We start from the raw sequence: 18623 nt of genomic DNA on the forward strand, positions 1-18623 counted from the left end.
GATGGGTGGGGGTGCTTGAGGACCAGCATTCAATAATAATAATAATAATAATAATAATAATAATAATAATAATAATAATATATGTATACCCCACCCATCTGGCTGGGCTTCCCCAGCCACTCTGGGTGACTCCCAACAAAATGTTAAAAATACAATATGCTACCCCTGCTCTGATCGTCGGCTGTTAGTTGCAGGGCGAATGCATTCCTGAGTTCATGGAGGTTCACTGTGCATTTTAGAACCCTTGTTTTCTAGGAGTCTAAAAATGTGCAGGGAGCCTCCATGAGTACAGGATTGCAGAACCACTTTGCTTTCATATGTAATGCCTGAAGGAGGCTACAAGCTGCTGGCAGTGCTAGGTGCTGTCTTCATTCAGTGTTAGGAGTGACAATCTGTGATCCGTAAGGTGTTCTCTTTATATCCAAAAGGTCACTTCAGTGTTGATGCTCACAGACCATAGAATGAAAAAGCAGGGTGTGCACACTTAGTCATTGGCTGGGAGGTTTAAAAAATTATTTCACACCAGTTTATTGTATTAGGTGGGTGGACAAGTAGGGAATATCTGTCAATCATTCTTCCCAGTCACCTTTCTCACCCCTCCAGCCTATTGCTGAAGACTCATGACCCTTTCTCGTGGAACAGAGCATTATAGCACACAGTTCTGCTATTTAGTATATTTTAGAACTATGTCTTCATCTAGGCATAGCATGTTGGGAAGGACATCAAAGATGTGCCGCGATCATTGCTAATCCAAAAATTGGCAGCCCTCTCTAACCCTTTCCTTCTTTTCCCTGCTGGCCATTGGAAGCTGTAGCCAGGGACCAAACTCCCTCACATTCTACGAACACTGTGAAATGTTTTTCTGTGCCTTATAACCCAATTTAGGCCTAAATAATAGCTTGTCATCCCTAACCCTTGCTCTACCTCTGTGATGCTCTTAGTCACTATTCCATCTCTCCCACCTGTAAAAGACAAGAGGAGTGTGATTTGCTTTTAGGTGAAAGCGACCAAGAACCTTGTAGCACTTTAAAGACTACATATTTTAAAAAATGATTGGCTTTTATATTAGTTTTTTTATGTTATGGCATAAGATTTCCTGGGCTGCATTCTTCCCCAGGCTGCATCTGTATCACAGTTGTTTTAAATGTGCTTTTTGTTGTTTTATCGCTTGTTGTTTGCCGCCCTGGGCTCTTTTGGGAAGAAGGGTGGGATATAAGTTTAATAATAACACAGTTCACTTATTGTATGTCAGCTGCCTACTCCACGAAAGCTGGATGACATGATACGTTAGCCTTCAAGATGCTACAAGACTCTTAGTTCTGTTTACTGTGAGAGACTAAGACAGCTACTCCCCTGGGAGTTTCCTTTAGGTGTTGAGTTAGTCTATGAGAGAGCTGTGATTTTAGCCCAGGTCATACAGGTTCACTCTGTCCAGTAAATCATTCTGACTGAACTTTACTGAGAATCTAGCATGGTTTCCCCAGAAAGCATCATCTTTATCTTTTGGGGGAGAGAGAAAGTAAAGACTTCCTTTTCCTCAACAGGGTTTTTCTTCTCCTTATTGTCACAGACTGTTTGCTGGAGTCATTAATAGCAGGACAGATTATTATTTCACTACCCTTGTCAAGAGCTTCTGAAATATAGCAGCTAATGAGCCAGTTAGAGACAGTTAAGCAAACATGAAACGTTGCAGCATGAGCAGTCAAGAGTATTGTCTACTCCATAAAAGCAAACACTGACAATATTACACAAGTAATGGAATAATGCTGGTAATGAGGCTGGCCAGCAGGCTGGCTCAGTGCATACATTGCCAGTCTTCATTTCTGGCAACTACTCCCCCTCGCCCAACTACCCCCTTTTCAATATGTGGTTTGTGAGCCAAGTCTTCAAAGTGTGAAGTAGCACAGAGTGCAGCATGCTGGCCTTGGTTTTGTTTTGGATCTGCCCAATTCAGAAGGAGGCAGCAGTGAAGCGCAGCTCTTCTGTTCCTGCTCAGGAGTGACCCCTGTGCCACAGCTTGGATTTCCGTGCTTGTAGACCTTGCAGTAATTTTATACGTAGAAAGAGAGATGGGAACCAGAAGGGAAGAGCTGAAATGTCTCCACTCCCATTAAATTTGGACCAGGCACAGCCAGTGCTGTTTTTCTAGGGGGGGGGGGCGGGTAGTGCCAGAGCTCACTTTGAACCTCTCCCTTGTTTTCTTAGAATGGCAATGGTGCCTACCTGAGAGGTGCCAGAGCTGAGCTCCAGCTGGGGGGGAGGCCCCGGCACGACAGTTTTGGAATCAGACTTCTTTAAGATTGCGATAAAGCTCTTAAGTCCAGGAAGAGGGACCTGAGGGAAGTTGCTCTAGCCTGCTGCATAAAGGTCTAATTGTTTGTCTGCCTGCTTTTCCCTCTGGCGTTGCCTGCCACGGGCAGGTGGCCCCCAGAAGGAATTGTGACCCTACAGGTGACACGTTTACCCACTCCCACTTTAAGCAGTCCAGCACATCCTTGCTTGTATCTTGGAATAAACGTGATGGGTTCAGGCACCACTCAAAGCCACCTAGGTGGCAAGGTCTCCCTTCTCCCTTTCCTCAGGAGAGAACTGTAAGTGATTCCTCCTCAGCCTTGTGCTGGTTAGACTCTTATTAGGCCTGTTGTGGTCACACCTGCTCTCTCCTCCTCCACCACCTTGCCCCCATCACGAAGTCCCTTAAGTCTTTTTACTTAAGTCACCTGGGGGACGGATCTAGCACTCCTCACACCTCCATGGTGTCATGCTTGTTTTTCTTACCCAGCTAGTTCAGCTGCATCTTCGTAGTAGAGCGTTTCCCGTGTTTAACTCATACCCCGGAATGATCAGACTTGTTACCCCTCTTAAGTTTGGGTGACAGCGACATGGCTTTTAAAATGGTCGCCGAGGTCAAGAGCCTCATTTGTTTAAACTAAAAGCAGCAACTAGTAAGATCCCTTCTCGTTTAGTGAGAGCCAGTGTGGTGTAGTGGTTAAGAGCAGTAGACTCGTAATCTGGTGAACCGGGTTCGATTCCCCACTCCTCCACATGCAGCTGCTGGGTGACCTTGGGCTAGTCACACTTCTTTGAAGTCTCTCAGCCTCACTCACCTCACAGAGTGTTTGTTATGGGGGAGGAAGGGAAAGGAGAATGTTAGCCGCTTTGAGACTCCCTAGGGTAGTGATAAAGCGGGATATCAACTCCAAACTCCTCTTCTAGTTTAGGCATGTCTTCAACTTCTGTTTTTATAGCATTTTGGGACAAATTAGACTCCTTTTTACAACCATCCTTTCATGCTCTGCCTCTGTGCCGTTTGAGCAGTTGATGCATGGAAGATCTGTAGCTACTCCTTGACTCGGCTGCGCTAAGATACGACTTTGAAACCCAGCATGCCTTTGTTGGAGACTATTCTGGGCAGATCACACTCCTGAAACTTGAACAGAGCACGTGCTCGGTTATCACAACTCTCAAGGGTCATGAAGGTAAATTGTATGTATGTATGTATGTATGTATGTATGTATATCTTTTTCTAATTGTTTTTTCTCATGAAATGAAATTAATTATAAATATATGCAACTAGACCTTCCCTGAATTCTTAAGGTGAGTGGCACTAAGCATAGCTATCAACTTTCAGATTTGAAAATAAGGGATCAGCAGCCTCACCTGTCCTGGGGACAGTCTACAGGATCCTGGGGACAGTCTACAGGATATCTAACAATCCGGGATAGCAGCGGGAAACGGTGCTGGAATAAGGGAATTTCCCGCAAAAAAAGGGAAGGTTGACAGTTATGGCACTAAGTGTCCTCCCAGCTAACCTATGAAGTGTTCTTCTGAACAGGAATGTGGTTGCCAGCAATTGTGCTGCTTTCTCAAATGACTGGGCATTAGGCGGTATTGAGTCTATGGCCGTGTGGGGTGTGGGAGAGGATGACCTGTCACATTTGTAAGCAGATTCAAACCAACTTCTCTTTACCTTCAAAACTTAGGGTGTAGTAAAGAGTTTTAGGCACCAGATGGCAGGCTTTCAAGGGTTGACCCTCTGGCAGCTCATAGAAAGCAATAGATATAATGTACTGTCCCTGCTGTGTGACTGGCACACATTTGCATTAAATGAGAATGGGAGCTGGGGATTATTGCTTCTTTTGTTAGTTTTCCTGCCTTTATGTCCTGCCTTCCTTCCATTGCGGAATCCAGGGTGGTGCGCAGATGGTTCTCAGGTGGCCTGCCAATCATGCTCTCAGCGGACTCAGGCCTGCTCAACTTCAGCAACCTTGTATGCCTTCAGATCTAACTGACACATGAGGACTCATTGAGGACTTGAACTGTCTATCATAGAGACCCTCAAGAACATTGTTTTTCCCCACCCAGCCTTGTCCCTCTTATTACCCCCTTCCCACGCCAGTTTTGTCATGGCCATGTCCAGTGACACATGGCTTGCTGTGACAAGTATCTCTCCCCATGGCTGCCATCCGTCTCCTCAGCCTGTTGCTGCGGGTGAAGAAAGTGGGTGGGAACCGACAGGTTGGAATGCAAATTTGGACTCTGGTTCCTAGTTTCAAAAGTTGAGACGACCCTCCCCAAAGGTCTATTCCTGCAACCTGCTTTGGCACTACCAGGTTCAGAGTGGCTTATTTATAGTTCATATCTACATCCAGACACTGCCAAACATCTTAGCGTCAACCCTAAGCCACCACATATGCCTTCAGACCATTATCTGAAGCAGAGGTGTGTGTGTGTGTGGTTGGTTATCTCTTACTTGTGTGCTAACAGTGATGTATGGCCCTGCCAGAGCAGATAATTAGTTGCACAGCTACATACACTGAGAAAAATGAGGACCAGCACTGATTAACTTATTCAGCTGTGCTCCAGTGAAAATTGCCCGTTTCTATGTACCTTTATAGTAGACTGTGAATGCTAGACAATAAGAATTATGTGGAAATGGTCAATACTGGGGCTCTGCTATACAAACAAGGACAGCGGGGCAAACTCGAATCACAGCTGGTTCAGATAAACAGGCCTGATAAAGATGCTGACTACTGAGAGTCAATTTCAGAGGTTGTTTGTATGAAGCAAGCTTGAAAAACTCTACTTTGTTTGAAGGCATAATTTGGTAACCGAAGCGTGATTTCTGGGGAACGTTTTGGGGTCCTGTGAAATATTTCTAGTCTCTCATCGTCTTCATTGCTTGTCATGAAGACTTTCTCACATGGCTGGCTTATTCTGAACTTTTAAACCTGAGTTTAGGTGTGCTTGTCTGCTGTGCTGTTCAAGTCTGCTGCTTTGTGATTTATTACATGGTTTATGAAGCCAGGAATGATTGTCTAAACTAGGCAAATGTATCCCTTTGTGAAAGGGAAGATTTATACCTAACCTTTGGAAGTGCAGTATTATATTCCAAGCCTGCCACTCCCATTTACCAGAAGTCTGAAGGATCTGCAAGCTAATGCACTTATTCCTTTTCCTCCCTGACCTAGGAAGCATTGCCTCCCTGTGGTGGGATCCGATTCAGCGGCTACTCTTTTCTGGAGCATCTGATAACAGCATAATCATGTGGGATATTGGAGGAAGGAGAGGTCGGACGCTTCTGCTTCAAGGCCATCAGTATGCTAACATTCTATTTTCCCAGCTCTTACTGCTGCTGGTTCAGTCCTTGGTTGTGTTAACGTAGGGATGAGGAATACTGCATTGCCCTTTCTTTGAGCACCATCTGTGCTATACATTTAAAGCAGCATGAGACCACTTTAAACAGTCCTGGCTTTCCCCCAAAGAATCCTGGGAGCTATAGTTTGTTCAGCATGCTAAGCACTGTTAGCAGACCCCCTACTCCCCTCACAGAGCTATAGTTTCCAGAGTGGTTTAATCAATCAGTCCTCCTTCCCAGGGAACTCTGGGAATTGTTGTTCTGTGACTACATACAAAACTGTTGAAAAGCACTACATACCAAAATTTTGCAGGGTTGGGGGGCAGTATCTGGTATTTGAAATTAATAGATGAAATTAACAAAACGGGTAAAAATTTACTTCTCTGGTCAAATCAGCTGTCCCTTTGTTTACAAATGAAGCAGTAATATAACTAGGAAGGAGAGCATGAGAATGTCTGTGGTGATAATGGGGGTTTCACTGTAACTTCTGTCATGACCATTATTAGTAGCATTGTGCACCCCCCCCTTCTTTCAAAAACAACAAAACCTAAGGCCATGTGACTCGTGTGGCATCAGGGGAAACTTCCTGTCAGCATGAATCTTTAAGAAGCCTAAGATGGAAACAAAATTTCAAGAGACGGAAATCGTTTCAACTGCATCCTGCAGAAACATGGCTAAGGTTCTGTATCAGTTTTAAATACTGAAATGGAGAATGCTTTTTGTTTATTTGCTGTGCAGTGACAAAGTTCAGGCCCTTTGCTACCTCCAGCTCACACGACAACTGGTTTCTTGTTCAGCTGATGGAGGGATCACAGTCTGGAATATGGATATTAGCCGAGAAGAGGTAGGAATTGCCACCAGGCCCAAAGGCTTTATCTCATTTCCCTTGAGCGCAGATAAGAAGCTATGGTCCCATAGCAATGATGCTCTAGTTCTGCTCAGATTTCTGTGTTCTCTTCACAGGCCTCTCGATTATAGGCAGTTAGCTAGGGAAAATTATTATTATATTTATTTATTTATTTATTTATACATACATACATACATGCATGCATGCATGCATGCATACATACCCCGCCCATCTGGCTGGGTTTCCCCGGCCACTCTGGGCGGTTCCCAACAGAATATTAAAAACATGATAAAACATCAAACATTAAAAACTTCCCTAAACAGGGCTGCCTTCAGATGTCTTCTAAAAGTCAGATAGTTGCTTATTTCCTTGATATCTGATGGGAGGGTGTTCCACAGGGCGGGTGCCACCACCGAGAAGGCCCTCTGCCTGGTTCCCTGTAACCTCCCTTCTCACAGTGAGGGAACTGCCAGAAGGCCCTCAGAACTGGACCTTAGTGTCTGGGCTGAACAATGGGGGTGGAGATGCTCCATCAGATATACTGGGCCAAGGCTGTTTAGGGCTTTAATGGTCAGCACCAATGGTCAGCACTTTGAATTGTGCTCAGAAACGTACTGGGAGCCAATGTAGGTCTTTCAGGACCGGTGTTATATGGTCTCAGCTGCCACTCCCAGTCACCAGTCTAGCTGCCGCATTCAACGTCACAGTAATATGATCGTTCAATAGGCACAAGCATTTCTGCCTGCCAGATGGAACCAATCTCCCCTCTTCTTCTGCACCCTGGTATGGAGGTTTCCACTATCGCACTGCTTTCTCAAATGACTGGGCCTCCACTATCACACTGTATTAGTTGAATCCAGCCATAAGCAGATTCTACTTTGGGGCATGTTGCATTTATTTATAATCATTCTTACAGGCCTCCGTCACCTACTGGGGAATCTTGGTTAAAGGGATGTTGATACTTAAGGAATGACCAGACTCTGTTTGTTTTCGGATAGTTCTTCAAAAAAGCAAATAAATAGGGGAAGGGGGGAGCTTTGTTGTTGTCACATTTTCAGGGTTTTTTTCAGCAGCTACAAAGGCTAAAACCTTAAACTCAAGGTCAGGTAGTGACAAGCCCACAGGGGTGTGCCAAGGTAGCTTTCAGGCAATAAGTGCAACTTGAATTGCTCTGCTTCTATTAGTGTATGGAAAACTTCAATTAGGTAGACCTCCGGTGTCTGCCTCTAGGGAAGCAGGTGGGGGGAAATCTGGTCCTTCCATGGGTTTCTGAGCCGCCCCAATATAGAGTGAGGACAGGAATAGAAGCTGATTCATATACAGAAGAGAGGTCCAGGCAACAGCTCAGTTAATTGCTTTAAGTGGCATCTATAGTGCTCAGAAATGAGGACAGGACATGTTTAACGTCAGGTTATGAGTGAAAAACGGAAGGCATGATTATTTGGCTGTGGAATGCTTCAGTTTTTCCAATTATGTGGTATCTCTTCTTAATCATCCAGACACTGAAAACTGGGGAGCTTCGAAGCCTGCAGCAGGCTAATAATTCAGATGTGGCAAAGGGAGGCTTCCTCATTAGCGTGGTGGAAACGGAAAATGCCACAGCTAAGGGCAAAGTGGGGGAGGCACACAAAGATCTGGGAGACAAGGCCCCATTTCATTAATTCCTCATGGACACAGCTTGACACTAAATTGGACTAATTACATCTGGAGGGTGGCGCTTTTTACGAGGCAGGCTTGCGTTTTGGGGACTTTTCACAGCTCCTCTCAGTTGAAGACCTTAATCGCATTTCTAGCTTTGTTGCTAGCGCAAAGCAATAAATAAACAAAGGTTAATAAATAAACATCCTTAATTCCAGCGACATTTACGGGATTTGGGGGAAGCGGGTTTCTCCCCTTTTGCAACAACATGTTTAAACGTTTTCTGTTGCCTCTTCTGCTCCCAGGCCCCTCAGTGGTTGGAAAGCGACTCCTGTCAGAAATGCGAGCAGCCTTTCTTCTGGAACATAAAGCAGATGTGGGACACAAAGACTCTGGGGCTGAGGCAGGTGAGTCTGTCCTCCCACCTGCAAAGTATTTTGGTGCCGGCCATGTATGGCGCTGGCAGCAAGGATGAATGTTTCTTGCCTAATTTCAGCACTAGGAGTGCCCCATCTCCCTTCAATCTAATTGAAACGAGAACGGATGCAGTGTTTGACTTACAAAGCCCTAAATAGTCTGGACCAATGTTTTAAGGACCATTTTCTTCCATATCAACTTGCCTGTCTATCAAGCTCTTAATCTGAGGGTTTTTTTCTTGAGTTGCTCACTGTTTGGAGGGGCTAGAACTAGAGAGAGAGTCTGTGGTGAATCTCCCCTCCCCAAAACCACAGTTGGCTGCAGCTAATAATTGGAAGTGCTGTGGTAATTTGGCTTTTTTATTTTGCTTGGTTTGATAATTTTCCATCTTTCTTGTTCCTCCATTTCAATTCTCTCGCCCAGCATCACTGTAGGAAATGTGGCAAGGCAGTGTGTGGGAAATGCAGCACAAAACGCTCCAGCTATCCAGTGATGGGCTTTGAATTCCAGGTCCGGGTCTGTGATGCCTGTTTTGATTCAATCAAAGACGAAGAGTGAGTATGCTTAGAAAAGACTCCTTTGTTTTTAGTGATTTTTTTTTAATTAACTGAAGGACATTGTATACAATACAAACCAAACCAAAGAAAATCCCAAAAGGGAAGGGGGGGGGGAGTATACACTAATTATGAGCCAGATTATGTAAAGCTCTACTCAAATATTCATTGCTTTGCTTTCCTAGCTGTCAGCTAAGGGTTAAAAAATAGAGAGCGAGAGCTTCAATATAGCGGGTGGCGCTGTGGTCTAAACCACTGAGCCTCTTGGGCTTGCCGATCAGAAGGTTGGCGGTTTGAATTCCCATGACAGGGTGAGCTCCTGTTGCTCTCTTCCAGCTCCTGCCAACCTAGCAGTTCGAAAGCACGCCAGTGAAAGTAGATACATAAATAGGTACCACTGCGACTGGAAGGTAAACGGCATTTCCATGCACTCTGGTTTCTGTCATGGTGTTCTGTTCCAGAAGCAGTTTAGTCCTGCTGGCCACATGACCTGGAAAGCTGTCTGTGGACAAACGCCAGTTCCCTCAGCCTGAAAGCGAGATGAGTGCTGCAACCCCATAGTTGCCTTTGACTGGACTTCACCGTCCAGGGGTCCTTTACCTTTTTAGCTATATTCCATAATTTATTCATTATCAAACCTATGTTAGATATTTTAAATGTACATACGATTTCTAACACCAATGATCTTTCATTGTAGTAGTTGTAGTTTGCTTCCAAATATTCCACAATCGTTGCAGGTTAGCAAACAAATCCTCTATGGCTAGCTAAAGTGCAACTTTCAGCTTTTAATTAGAAATTCAGTGAACCTTACAAGGCTGTTTTATCCTTTATCCTGAAGTAGGAACCTCATCAAAATAAAGAGCAAGAGAGTCCAGCACCTACCTGATTCTTCCTCCCCGTTTTCCTTTTTTCTGCATTTAGTTCTTTCCAGCTTCGGCTAGCAGTTTCAAATGCTGGAGCTGAAGACACTTTCCTCCCCAACCTCCACCATCCCAACCTTGTTTTGTAAACAGAAATCCCTACTTGCTCCTGTTTGTTAGCATTGGCAAGATGGTCATCTTCCTGTCTCCCCACCCCTCTTGAATATGAGCAGTTAATCATAGTAAAACTTAAAAACATCCCTGAGTGAGTCATTTATCTTATTATCACCTGCGTCACTTGCTAGAGCAGGAAAGGCCTGTTGCTATAATTATCTTGCTGTGTGGATTTATTGGAGTCTAGTTATACACTGGAACTCATTCTCCCACCCCAAAGGATCACAAAGCAAATCGGAGCTGATACCCCATCAGTTCATGCAAATTCCTATTGACCACCACTTACTGATGTTCTGGAAGTATCCTCTGTAAGATATCAGGCCAACCAAATACAGTGGTGCCTCGCAAGACGAAATTAATTCGTTCCGCAAGTCTCTTCGTCTTGCGAGTTTTTCGTCTTGCGATGCACGGTTTTCCATAGGAATGCATTGAAAATCAATTAATGCGTTCCTATGGAAACCGCCTTCCCCCGACCTCTTCTGGCGGGCGGCATTTTAAAATCGCCCGGGACAGCGGAGGACTTCTCCGCTGTCCGGGGCGATTTAAAAGCCCCTGGGAAGGCAGGCAGGGGGGACAAAGACTTTTGCCCCCCCCCGCCTGCCTTCAGAAAAGGTCCAGGACAGGCGCGGACCTCTCCGCAAGCAGCGGGAGCGCTCCTTGCGGAGAGTTGCAAGCGCGCCCAGGCTTTCCCGCCCCGCCGCTGGGCTTCGGGACATCGTTCCGATGCCGGGCGGCGGGGGGAGGCTTTCTCGCCCCGCCGCCCGGCATCGGGACGATGCCCCGAAGCCGGGCGGCGGGGGGAGGCTTTGCCGCCCCGCCGCCCGGCTTCGGGACATGGTTCCGATGCCAGGCGGCGGGGGGAGGCTTTCTCGCCCCGCCGCCCGGCATCGGGACGATGCCCCGAAGCCGGGCGGCGGGGGGAGGCGTTCCTGCCCCGCCGCCCGGCATCGGGACGATGCCCCGAAGCCGGGCGGCGGGGGGAGGCTTTCTCGCCCCGCCGCCCGGCATCGGGACAATGCCCCGAAGCCGGGCGGCGGGGGGAGGCGTTCCTGCCCGGCCGCCCGGCATCGGGACGATGCCCCGAAGCCGGGCGGCGGGGGGAGGCGTTCCTGCCCCGATGCCGGGCGGCGGGGGGAGGCTTCAAAAGCCGTCCGGGGGCTTTTAAATCGCCCCGGACAGTCCCGGGGCGATTTAAAAGCCCCCGGTTAGGCAGGCAGGGGGGGCAAAGACTTTTGCCCCCCGCCCGCCTTGGGAAGAGGTCCAGGACCTCTTCCCAAGGCGGGCGGGGGGGGGCAAAAGTCTTTGCCCCCCCTGCCTGCCTTCAAAAGCCGTCCGGGATAGCGGGAAGCGCTTCCCTGCTATCCCGGACCGCTTTTAAAATGCTGGCGGTGGGGAGCAAAGCCTTTCGCCCCCGCCGGCCTTCCTGGACCTCTTCTGAAGTCCGGAGGGGGGGGAAGGCTTTGCTCCCCACCGCCAGCATTTAAAAAAAGGTCCCCGAGATTTCCCTATGGGCTTTCGTCTTGCGATGCAAGCCCATAGGGAAAATCGTCTAGCGAAGCGTCGCAAAACCCGAAAAACCCTTTCGTCTTGCGGGTTTTTCGTCTTGCGAGGCATTCGTCTTGCGGGGCACCACTGTAACCTTTTTTGGCCTCACTGAGCTCATGGCACCACTGTTGTCCTCCCCAACCTGTTGAGTTATCCAAAATATTTGGAGGGCTACAGATTGAGGATGGATGTGCTACAGCATTTGCACCAGTCCATGCCAAACAGCAAAGAGACATAAACCAGTCGTTTTTTTAAAAAAAATAGGAAGAAGCATGTGGGTTACAAATACTGATCTTCTCATTGTACAGAGGCTTTCACAGATCAGCAGTGGAGCCAAAGGTCTGAAGGTTTCACTCTTGAATATTTAGAGCTTAATAGGACCTTAATGAACTGGTCAGTTCTCCAAATGTCATTCATATGCTGAGGCTGATCCTGAACATGACACATTAACTTTTCAGAAATCTCATTTCCCTGAAGTGTCTTTCTGTCTTGAAGCAATTTCCTGTGCCTGGTTTGAGAAACGTCTAGCAAATGCCCTTATTTAAACTCATTTTTCTCCCCTCTTCAAGCCGCACATCTCTGGCAACTTTTCACGAAGGAAAACATAACATTTCCCATATGTCCATGGACATCTCAAGGGGACTAATGGTGACATGTGGAAGCGATCGTGTAGTGAAGGTATGATTCTCTCCCCCCTCCCCATCTGTCTTGGCCAAGACCTGCAAGTAGCTTACACAGTTTCCAAAAGGTAGTAGATATGTCAACCAAATGTTTTGGATAGACTTAATAGTTTTATTCTTCAGAGATACAGGAAGCAGGGTGTTTTGGTCTACTAAAACTGTTGAGCCATTCTGCCTTTGATGGGTAGCACAAAGTTGTCTAGTTGCTTTTCAGGAAATACAGTTGTATCTTGGATCTCAAAACAACTTGGCTCCTGAACAAATTGGCTCCTGAATGATCAAAACCTGGAAGTGACTGTTCCAGTTTTCAAAAGTTTTTTGGATGTCCAACGGGGCTTCTGGGGCTTCCGATTGGCTGCAGGAAGCTCCTGCAGCCAATCAGAAGCCGTGCTTTGGTTTCTGAATGTTTTGGAAGTCGAATGGAACAGATTCTGTTCGACTTCCAAGGTAAGACTATACCTCTTTTAGCTCCACACCTTTGATCTGAGGTTGTTATTGCCCTGGCTGCCTTTGAACCATTTTTGTAGGATTCATTGAGGTGGAGAAAGTCCCATCCTTCCCCTTTAGCTCTGTTCAGATGCTTCTGGATCAAATCACTGGGTGGGATCCAACATTAGTCCTACTCAGAGTAGACCCTTTGAAGTCAGTGGAGTTAAATGGGTCATCTCTGAATAGTCAGTGTCAGATCTATCATCTGTTGGAACTGAAGCAGAAGCAGTAATATTTCTAGCTAGGAATCTGCAATAAATTAAAATGGGAGTGACTGTGTTTAATAAATGTGGATCATGTAACATTTCTCTGTGTTTTAAGCACATAAGTATTGGCTTGTTGCACATGGCTAAATAATGAATACTTTCTCCAGTGACTTCCAACTAGAAAACCTTTGATAAGTTCACAAGCAGGGCATGATGGAAGTAGCTAGCATCCTGTTACCATACTCCCTTTGTGGTTCTTAGCTGTCGCCAACCACCAGACACTGGGCAACTTGTTCTCTGTTTCGGTTCATCTTTATAAGAATTTGCTTAATAATCTCACAAGCCAAATTGTTTTAGTTTTCTGAACAAGTGGACTGTTGAATCTCCAGACGTTTATTGTTTACTTCCCATTCCCCCCCCCCAAGTATTGAAAATACTCCAGCATTTTAAGAATTAATGGTTATGAAGCATTCCTCTCCCCCCCTTTTTTATATAAAAATGTTATGCCCACAGAAGGAAGATCTATGCCCTTGAAGGATAAAATTCCCCTTAAGTTCCCAATTTAGCTTTAGCTTTGGAAAGATTAGAATCAAAACAACCTTTTCTGTTCCATCCTTATTACTTGATAACCTGAATTCAGTGTGGACTATTTCATGTGTCAAGTAATGGTGTGTTTGCAGCACTGAAGTGACCTCCTCAGGGTGCAAGCTCCCGAAACGGTTTGAAAAATAAGGCGTGGCTTCCTACTGGCTGCAGGAGCGTCCCACAGCCAATCGGAAGCCGCTTTGGACATTCAGCTTCCAAAAAACGTTCGCAAACTGGAGCAGTCACTTCTGGGTTTGCGACATTCAGGAGCCTATTTGTTGAACAGCTGTGTTCGACTACCAAAGTACGACTGTAGAGTTAAATAACCAACTAGCTTTTGCAAAATATAAGTGTCATTGTTCTTACATTCTATCCATGTGTTGCCTGCTGAATCCCCCCCCCCCATTTTGATCACCTTTATCTGACAGAAAGGTGGGATAAATCATTGGTCTGAAACTGCTGGGTCACCACCTGTCTTACGAAGGGTCTCAACAGCAGCGCTGCCACCAATCATGTTGTTGGCATCTGTCTGTCTCGGGAGACAATGGAGGAACGAGCTTTCGGGGGTGAAGTCAAACCGTTGGAGAGATGGAAACCACTGAACCTCTTGGGCTTGCCGATCAGAAGGTCGGCAATTCGAATCCCTATCATGGGGTGACCTCCCGTTGCTCGGTCCCAGCTCCTGCCAACCTAGCAGTTTGAAAGCACGTCAAAATGCAAGTAGATAAATAGGTACTACTCTGGCGGGAAGGTAAACATAGCTGTCAACTTTTCCCTTTTCTTGCGAGGAATCCTATTTGGAATAAGGGTATTTCCCTTGTAAAAAGGGAAACTTGATAGCTATGAAGGTAAACGGTGTTTCTGTGCGCTGCTCTGGTTTCGGTGTTCTGTTGCGCCAGAAGTGGCTTAGTCACGCTGGCCACATGACCCGGAAAAACTGTCAATACGTGTTTGAACTGCAGGCGGCTCTTGAGTTTGAACATGTTGGCTCTGCTGCCATACGTCACACAGAGTCTTACTTTGCTTCTGCATCTTCTTCTTCAGATATGGGACATGACACCAGTAGTGGGCTGTGGCCTTGCGACCGGCTTCGCTTCCCGCTGACCTGGGCCTGCCGAGTTAATGTACCCGAAGCACCAAATGGATAACACTCCCTTCTGTGATTCTTGCCACCAAAATGCCGGCTGCTTGACTCTGTGAACTCTGCTTTTCCCAAGATGGACAGCCTTTTTGTGTGTCTCTGTGTGTGAGAGAGAGTGGAGCAGAATTCTTCTGTGATGCTTACCAGGAACAGCGGAGCCTGCCCAACTACAAGTTCACAGCCTATGGAATGAAGGCAGAAAAGGCTTTAAGTGCAAAAAAACCAACCACAACTCCTTGCCTAGAGAGACCACTCCTCATTCGATTTACTTGTAGTCTTCAATGTGTGCTTTTTCTCTGCTGAAATAATACTGTACAGTGGCAAAGGGTCAAAATGAGTGTAGTGACAACAGAGTGTGCAAATAGTTGTAACTTATTCTCCGTCCTTGTAAACCATCCCTGTAGGCTAGTTTTATCTTATGAACAGCCGCTGTGAAGGCTGCCTCACAAACATAAGAATATATACCTTTTGACGGAAAGAAGAAAGCATCTCTTCACCTCCAAGCAGCATTGCAATAAGGGGGAGAAAATGGATAAGATTTTTTTGGGTGGAGAATTTTCTATGAATTCTGTTTATTCTTTCAGAGTTGTTCAGACTGAGAATTACGTCAGGTTGTCTTGAGAATTTTTGTATCTGGCCAAAATCATGACTTTCCCCCCCTGTAACACTAAAAGCAAATTGACGTGTCTTGTCGTATGCCTTACATGTAAATATGTGTTACAATAGAGGCCGTGTGAACTCAACAACCTGCACACTTTGAGTAAACTAGTTGTTGTGTTCTTTCCGCTCCCCAGATGATGGCGCTTCCTGCATCCTCCCCCCTTAAAAAGTCATAATAACTGAGAAGTGTGTGTCACTTTGATCTTACTTTCTTCAGCCAGTGCTGAGCATGCTTTTAAAAACATTTCAGCAATAACTAATTTTGGGGTGGGGCGCATAGATAAGAGCTCCTGCAGTTAAAAATGGATGGGATGAGTAGCAGCGGAAAGTTGTGAGATTAAAGAAGCCCGCAGACTTTGAGAATGAAACCGATTTGTCACGTTGCGCTTACAGCAGTATAAGGAGAAGGGAATGATCCTTCGTAACCTGAGCATCATTTCAAGTCACCTCTCTGTTCATTTGCTTCATTGGCACTGTTGAGTTTAAATTTTTGGAGTAAATGTAGCTTTGTGAACTCGGGCCAGTGCGATCGCTAGCATTAATGGGATAAAATCATTGCCTAAAAACCTGTGTAAGATCCACGGCAAAGGTTAGTTCATGTAGGGTAATAGATCTGAACTGCTCAATTTCCCTCCGATCAGGTAGCAATATCTCTTGTCTCAATGTATAGTATCACTAGGGGAAATGTTTTTCTAAAACATTTTCTGAAAATGTTGTACTAAAGCGGGGGAGGGGGGAGAGAGCTATTTGGTGTTTGCCATGAAAAACTTTCATAAGGCCAGTGTTAATTGTATACTGTTTTATAAGTGTGTAAATCACTAAAGAATCAAGTCTTTTAAGTGTTTTGTGTTAGGGAGATGCATATGAGGAGGGGCAGTATAATATTCTGAGGTGAAATGTTGTGTTTGCGGACGATCACACTAGGACTTAGATCAATGCTACGTGCTGCAGTTATGTGCAAGATTTGAGTTACTTCATTAGAATGAAAACTCAGGAAAAAAAGATGCAGGTGATCATTTTAGGGTCAAGGTGCGGGGAGGAAAAACATGAAGGCAGCAGTTTTGCCTGCATCCTATCATAAAGTTTGAAGAGTAGCACAATCTTTATAGAGAACAGTTTTCTCTCTTGAGTTGATGCGTTCTGGGAAGAAGATGGCCCCATTGAATCAGTAAACTTCTACTACTCATTGCCTTATTGGACTGCATGAAAAGTGGAACTGCACTTGTATGGATTAAACCAGAGTCAGTTCACCTCAGTGTCCAGAGGAAAAGTTTTCTTTATCTGGAAATGCACATCTTTGTTTTGAAAACTACCCGACTTGAAATCATTTGTTACATCTCTACCCCACCTTCCCTCAAAAAATTGCCTTAGAGCATATGTTCCCTTTTCCTCTCTTGGAAACCTGGGATAACCGGCAGCAAGGGGGGGGGCACCCATTGTTTCAGCATTTATAGTTGACCCTACAGAGTAAATTTTCCAACTTGATTGGCTACTTTTTTGGTTATTAGCTGCATAGACCACAGAATAAGAATTTCCACCTCTTGGCAACTGCACTTAGACTCTTCTGTGAGTATTTTGCCAAAGGATGCTGAATTTGCTCTGTGATTGAATAATTTTTATTTTATTCTATATTTTGGTAATTTGGAGAATTTGACATTAAGATGTCTAGATCCGTGGAGAGATTTTGTTGGGAAAACACAAGTTTGTTTGCATAATTCAAAACACGGGAGTTCTCCAAAGTCGTCAAACCCTTCCCTGAAAACTTAGATTGTGTGTTTGTATAGAAAACAGTTTTGGGGTGAGCAGAAGGACAAACACAATGCTGTGCAATGTAACAATAATGGTCCCAGTAATTTTAAATGTGCAATTACTTTGACTTGATTTGACACACTTACCTAGTTGTTCCCCCCCTCCCATTAAAGCCTTTCTTTATGTGGGAGCAACAAGTACTAATGTATCTTTTGTCAGATAGCTGTGTTCTGTGAAATACTGTATCCTTTGTTATCTGAGACTCTGTTATGGCTGTTCTTCGTTCTCCCTCCTGTCTTTTGGAAGAAAAAAACTTTGAATATTGTACAATTAAAAAAGAAAAGAATATTTCCTGATACTATTCCCCTTCGCCTCTCTGTTCTGATGACCTGTCTTTTGTTTGTGAGAAGAAATAACTTGCTGTGTGTGTGCTTTACAGAAAAGATTGTCTAAGTGGATGAGCAGAGAGAAATTGCTTGCTTAAAACACTACAGTGGAAGGAACGGTCCAGGTACGAATGAAATAGTTTGGGGGTGAGGAGAGAATTGAGAAAGTTGAATATCCGAAACTTGGTGAACTATGCTCGCACAGTCTAGGAATAGAGAGGGGAAGAAGGGTACCTATTTGAATTGTCGTAATAGGTGATGAAATCTGGGATGAGCCTACTGTAAAAGAGCCTAGGAAATAACTTAACGCTGCAAACCTAAACACCGACAGAGCAATCCAAACCCACTTTGTGTTGGTCCGAGAGGGGTGCTTCTCAGCTGGCCTATGTCTCTGGCTGCTGTTGTTGGTGTCATTCCCTGGTGCGTAGCTCCCTCTCCCACCTGCCCAATGAAGTGCCCCTGGTGAGATCCCCGACGACAGACAGTGGAAAGGCACACATCATGCAATGGCATCAGTTCAGTCACCGTGCCAGCTGCAGCCTGGCACCGCCTCCCACCCAAGCCCATACGTCCAGCAGAGGTGTGTTTGCCCCATTTAAAGCCCAACAAGGCTTGAAGGGCATTTGGAATGGCTTCCTTTGGGAGTAGTGCCATTAAACTCAGTAGGACATCAGCACAACCCTGCAGATATTCAATTTGAAGGGGGGAAAAGAATAAGAATAGGTATGGCAATCTCTGAGGTTTTTTAAATGTAAGAACCAATATATAAAGCCAACCCACCCAAGAAAAGGGTGAAGTGTAGAAAAGCTCCAGAAGCTTTAGCTGCTCAGGGAGAAATAATGCCCAATTTACCTGTCTGTTCCCCTGCAAGAGATTTATTTCTTCTTCCCATTGGCTGGCAGTCCTGAAAAGGTGAGAGAAATGATGAAGCTAGTCTTAAATTTGCCTGTGGTTAATTGCAGAGGCCAGACTTTCCTGTTTCTTAGAATGCTGCATTACTTCATGTTTCCAGTTTCATTGTTCCCTCTGTCTGTTGCACTTGAATCGATGCTTT

The 18623-nt window shown here is 45.4% G+C and overlaps 1 protein-coding gene across 2 annotated transcripts in view; it reads left to right on the top strand.

Annotated features, from left to right (window-relative positions):
- WDFY1 (WD repeat and FYVE domain containing 1) overlaps nucleotides 1-17544 on the top strand; it is a 28077-nt gene extending 10533 nt beyond the window's left edge. For both annotated transcript variants that reach the window (XM_081910512.1, XM_081910513.1), the window contains exons 6-12: nucleotides 3367-3479; nucleotides 5472-5598; nucleotides 6377-6482; nucleotides 8429-8530; nucleotides 8964-9094; nucleotides 12243-12351; nucleotides 14678-17544. In XM_081910512.1, coding sequence (XP_081766638.1) covers nucleotides 3367-3479; nucleotides 5472-5598; nucleotides 6377-6482; nucleotides 8429-8530; nucleotides 8964-9094; nucleotides 12243-12351; nucleotides 14678-14737 — 748 coding nt within the window. In that variant the 3' untranslated portion in view covers nucleotides 14738-17544. The remainder of the gene's footprint in view (nucleotides 1-3366; nucleotides 3480-5471; nucleotides 5599-6376; nucleotides 6483-8428; nucleotides 8531-8963; nucleotides 9095-12242; nucleotides 12352-14677) is intronic.
- The last annotated feature ends 1079 nt before the right edge of the window (nucleotides 17545-18623 follow it).

Source organism: Podarcis melisellensis, assembly GCF_964234715.1.
Source record: "Podarcis melisellensis genome assembly, chromosome: 5".
Lineage (NCBI taxonomy): Eukaryota > Metazoa > Chordata > Lepidosauria > Squamata > Lacertidae > Podarcis > Podarcis melisellensis.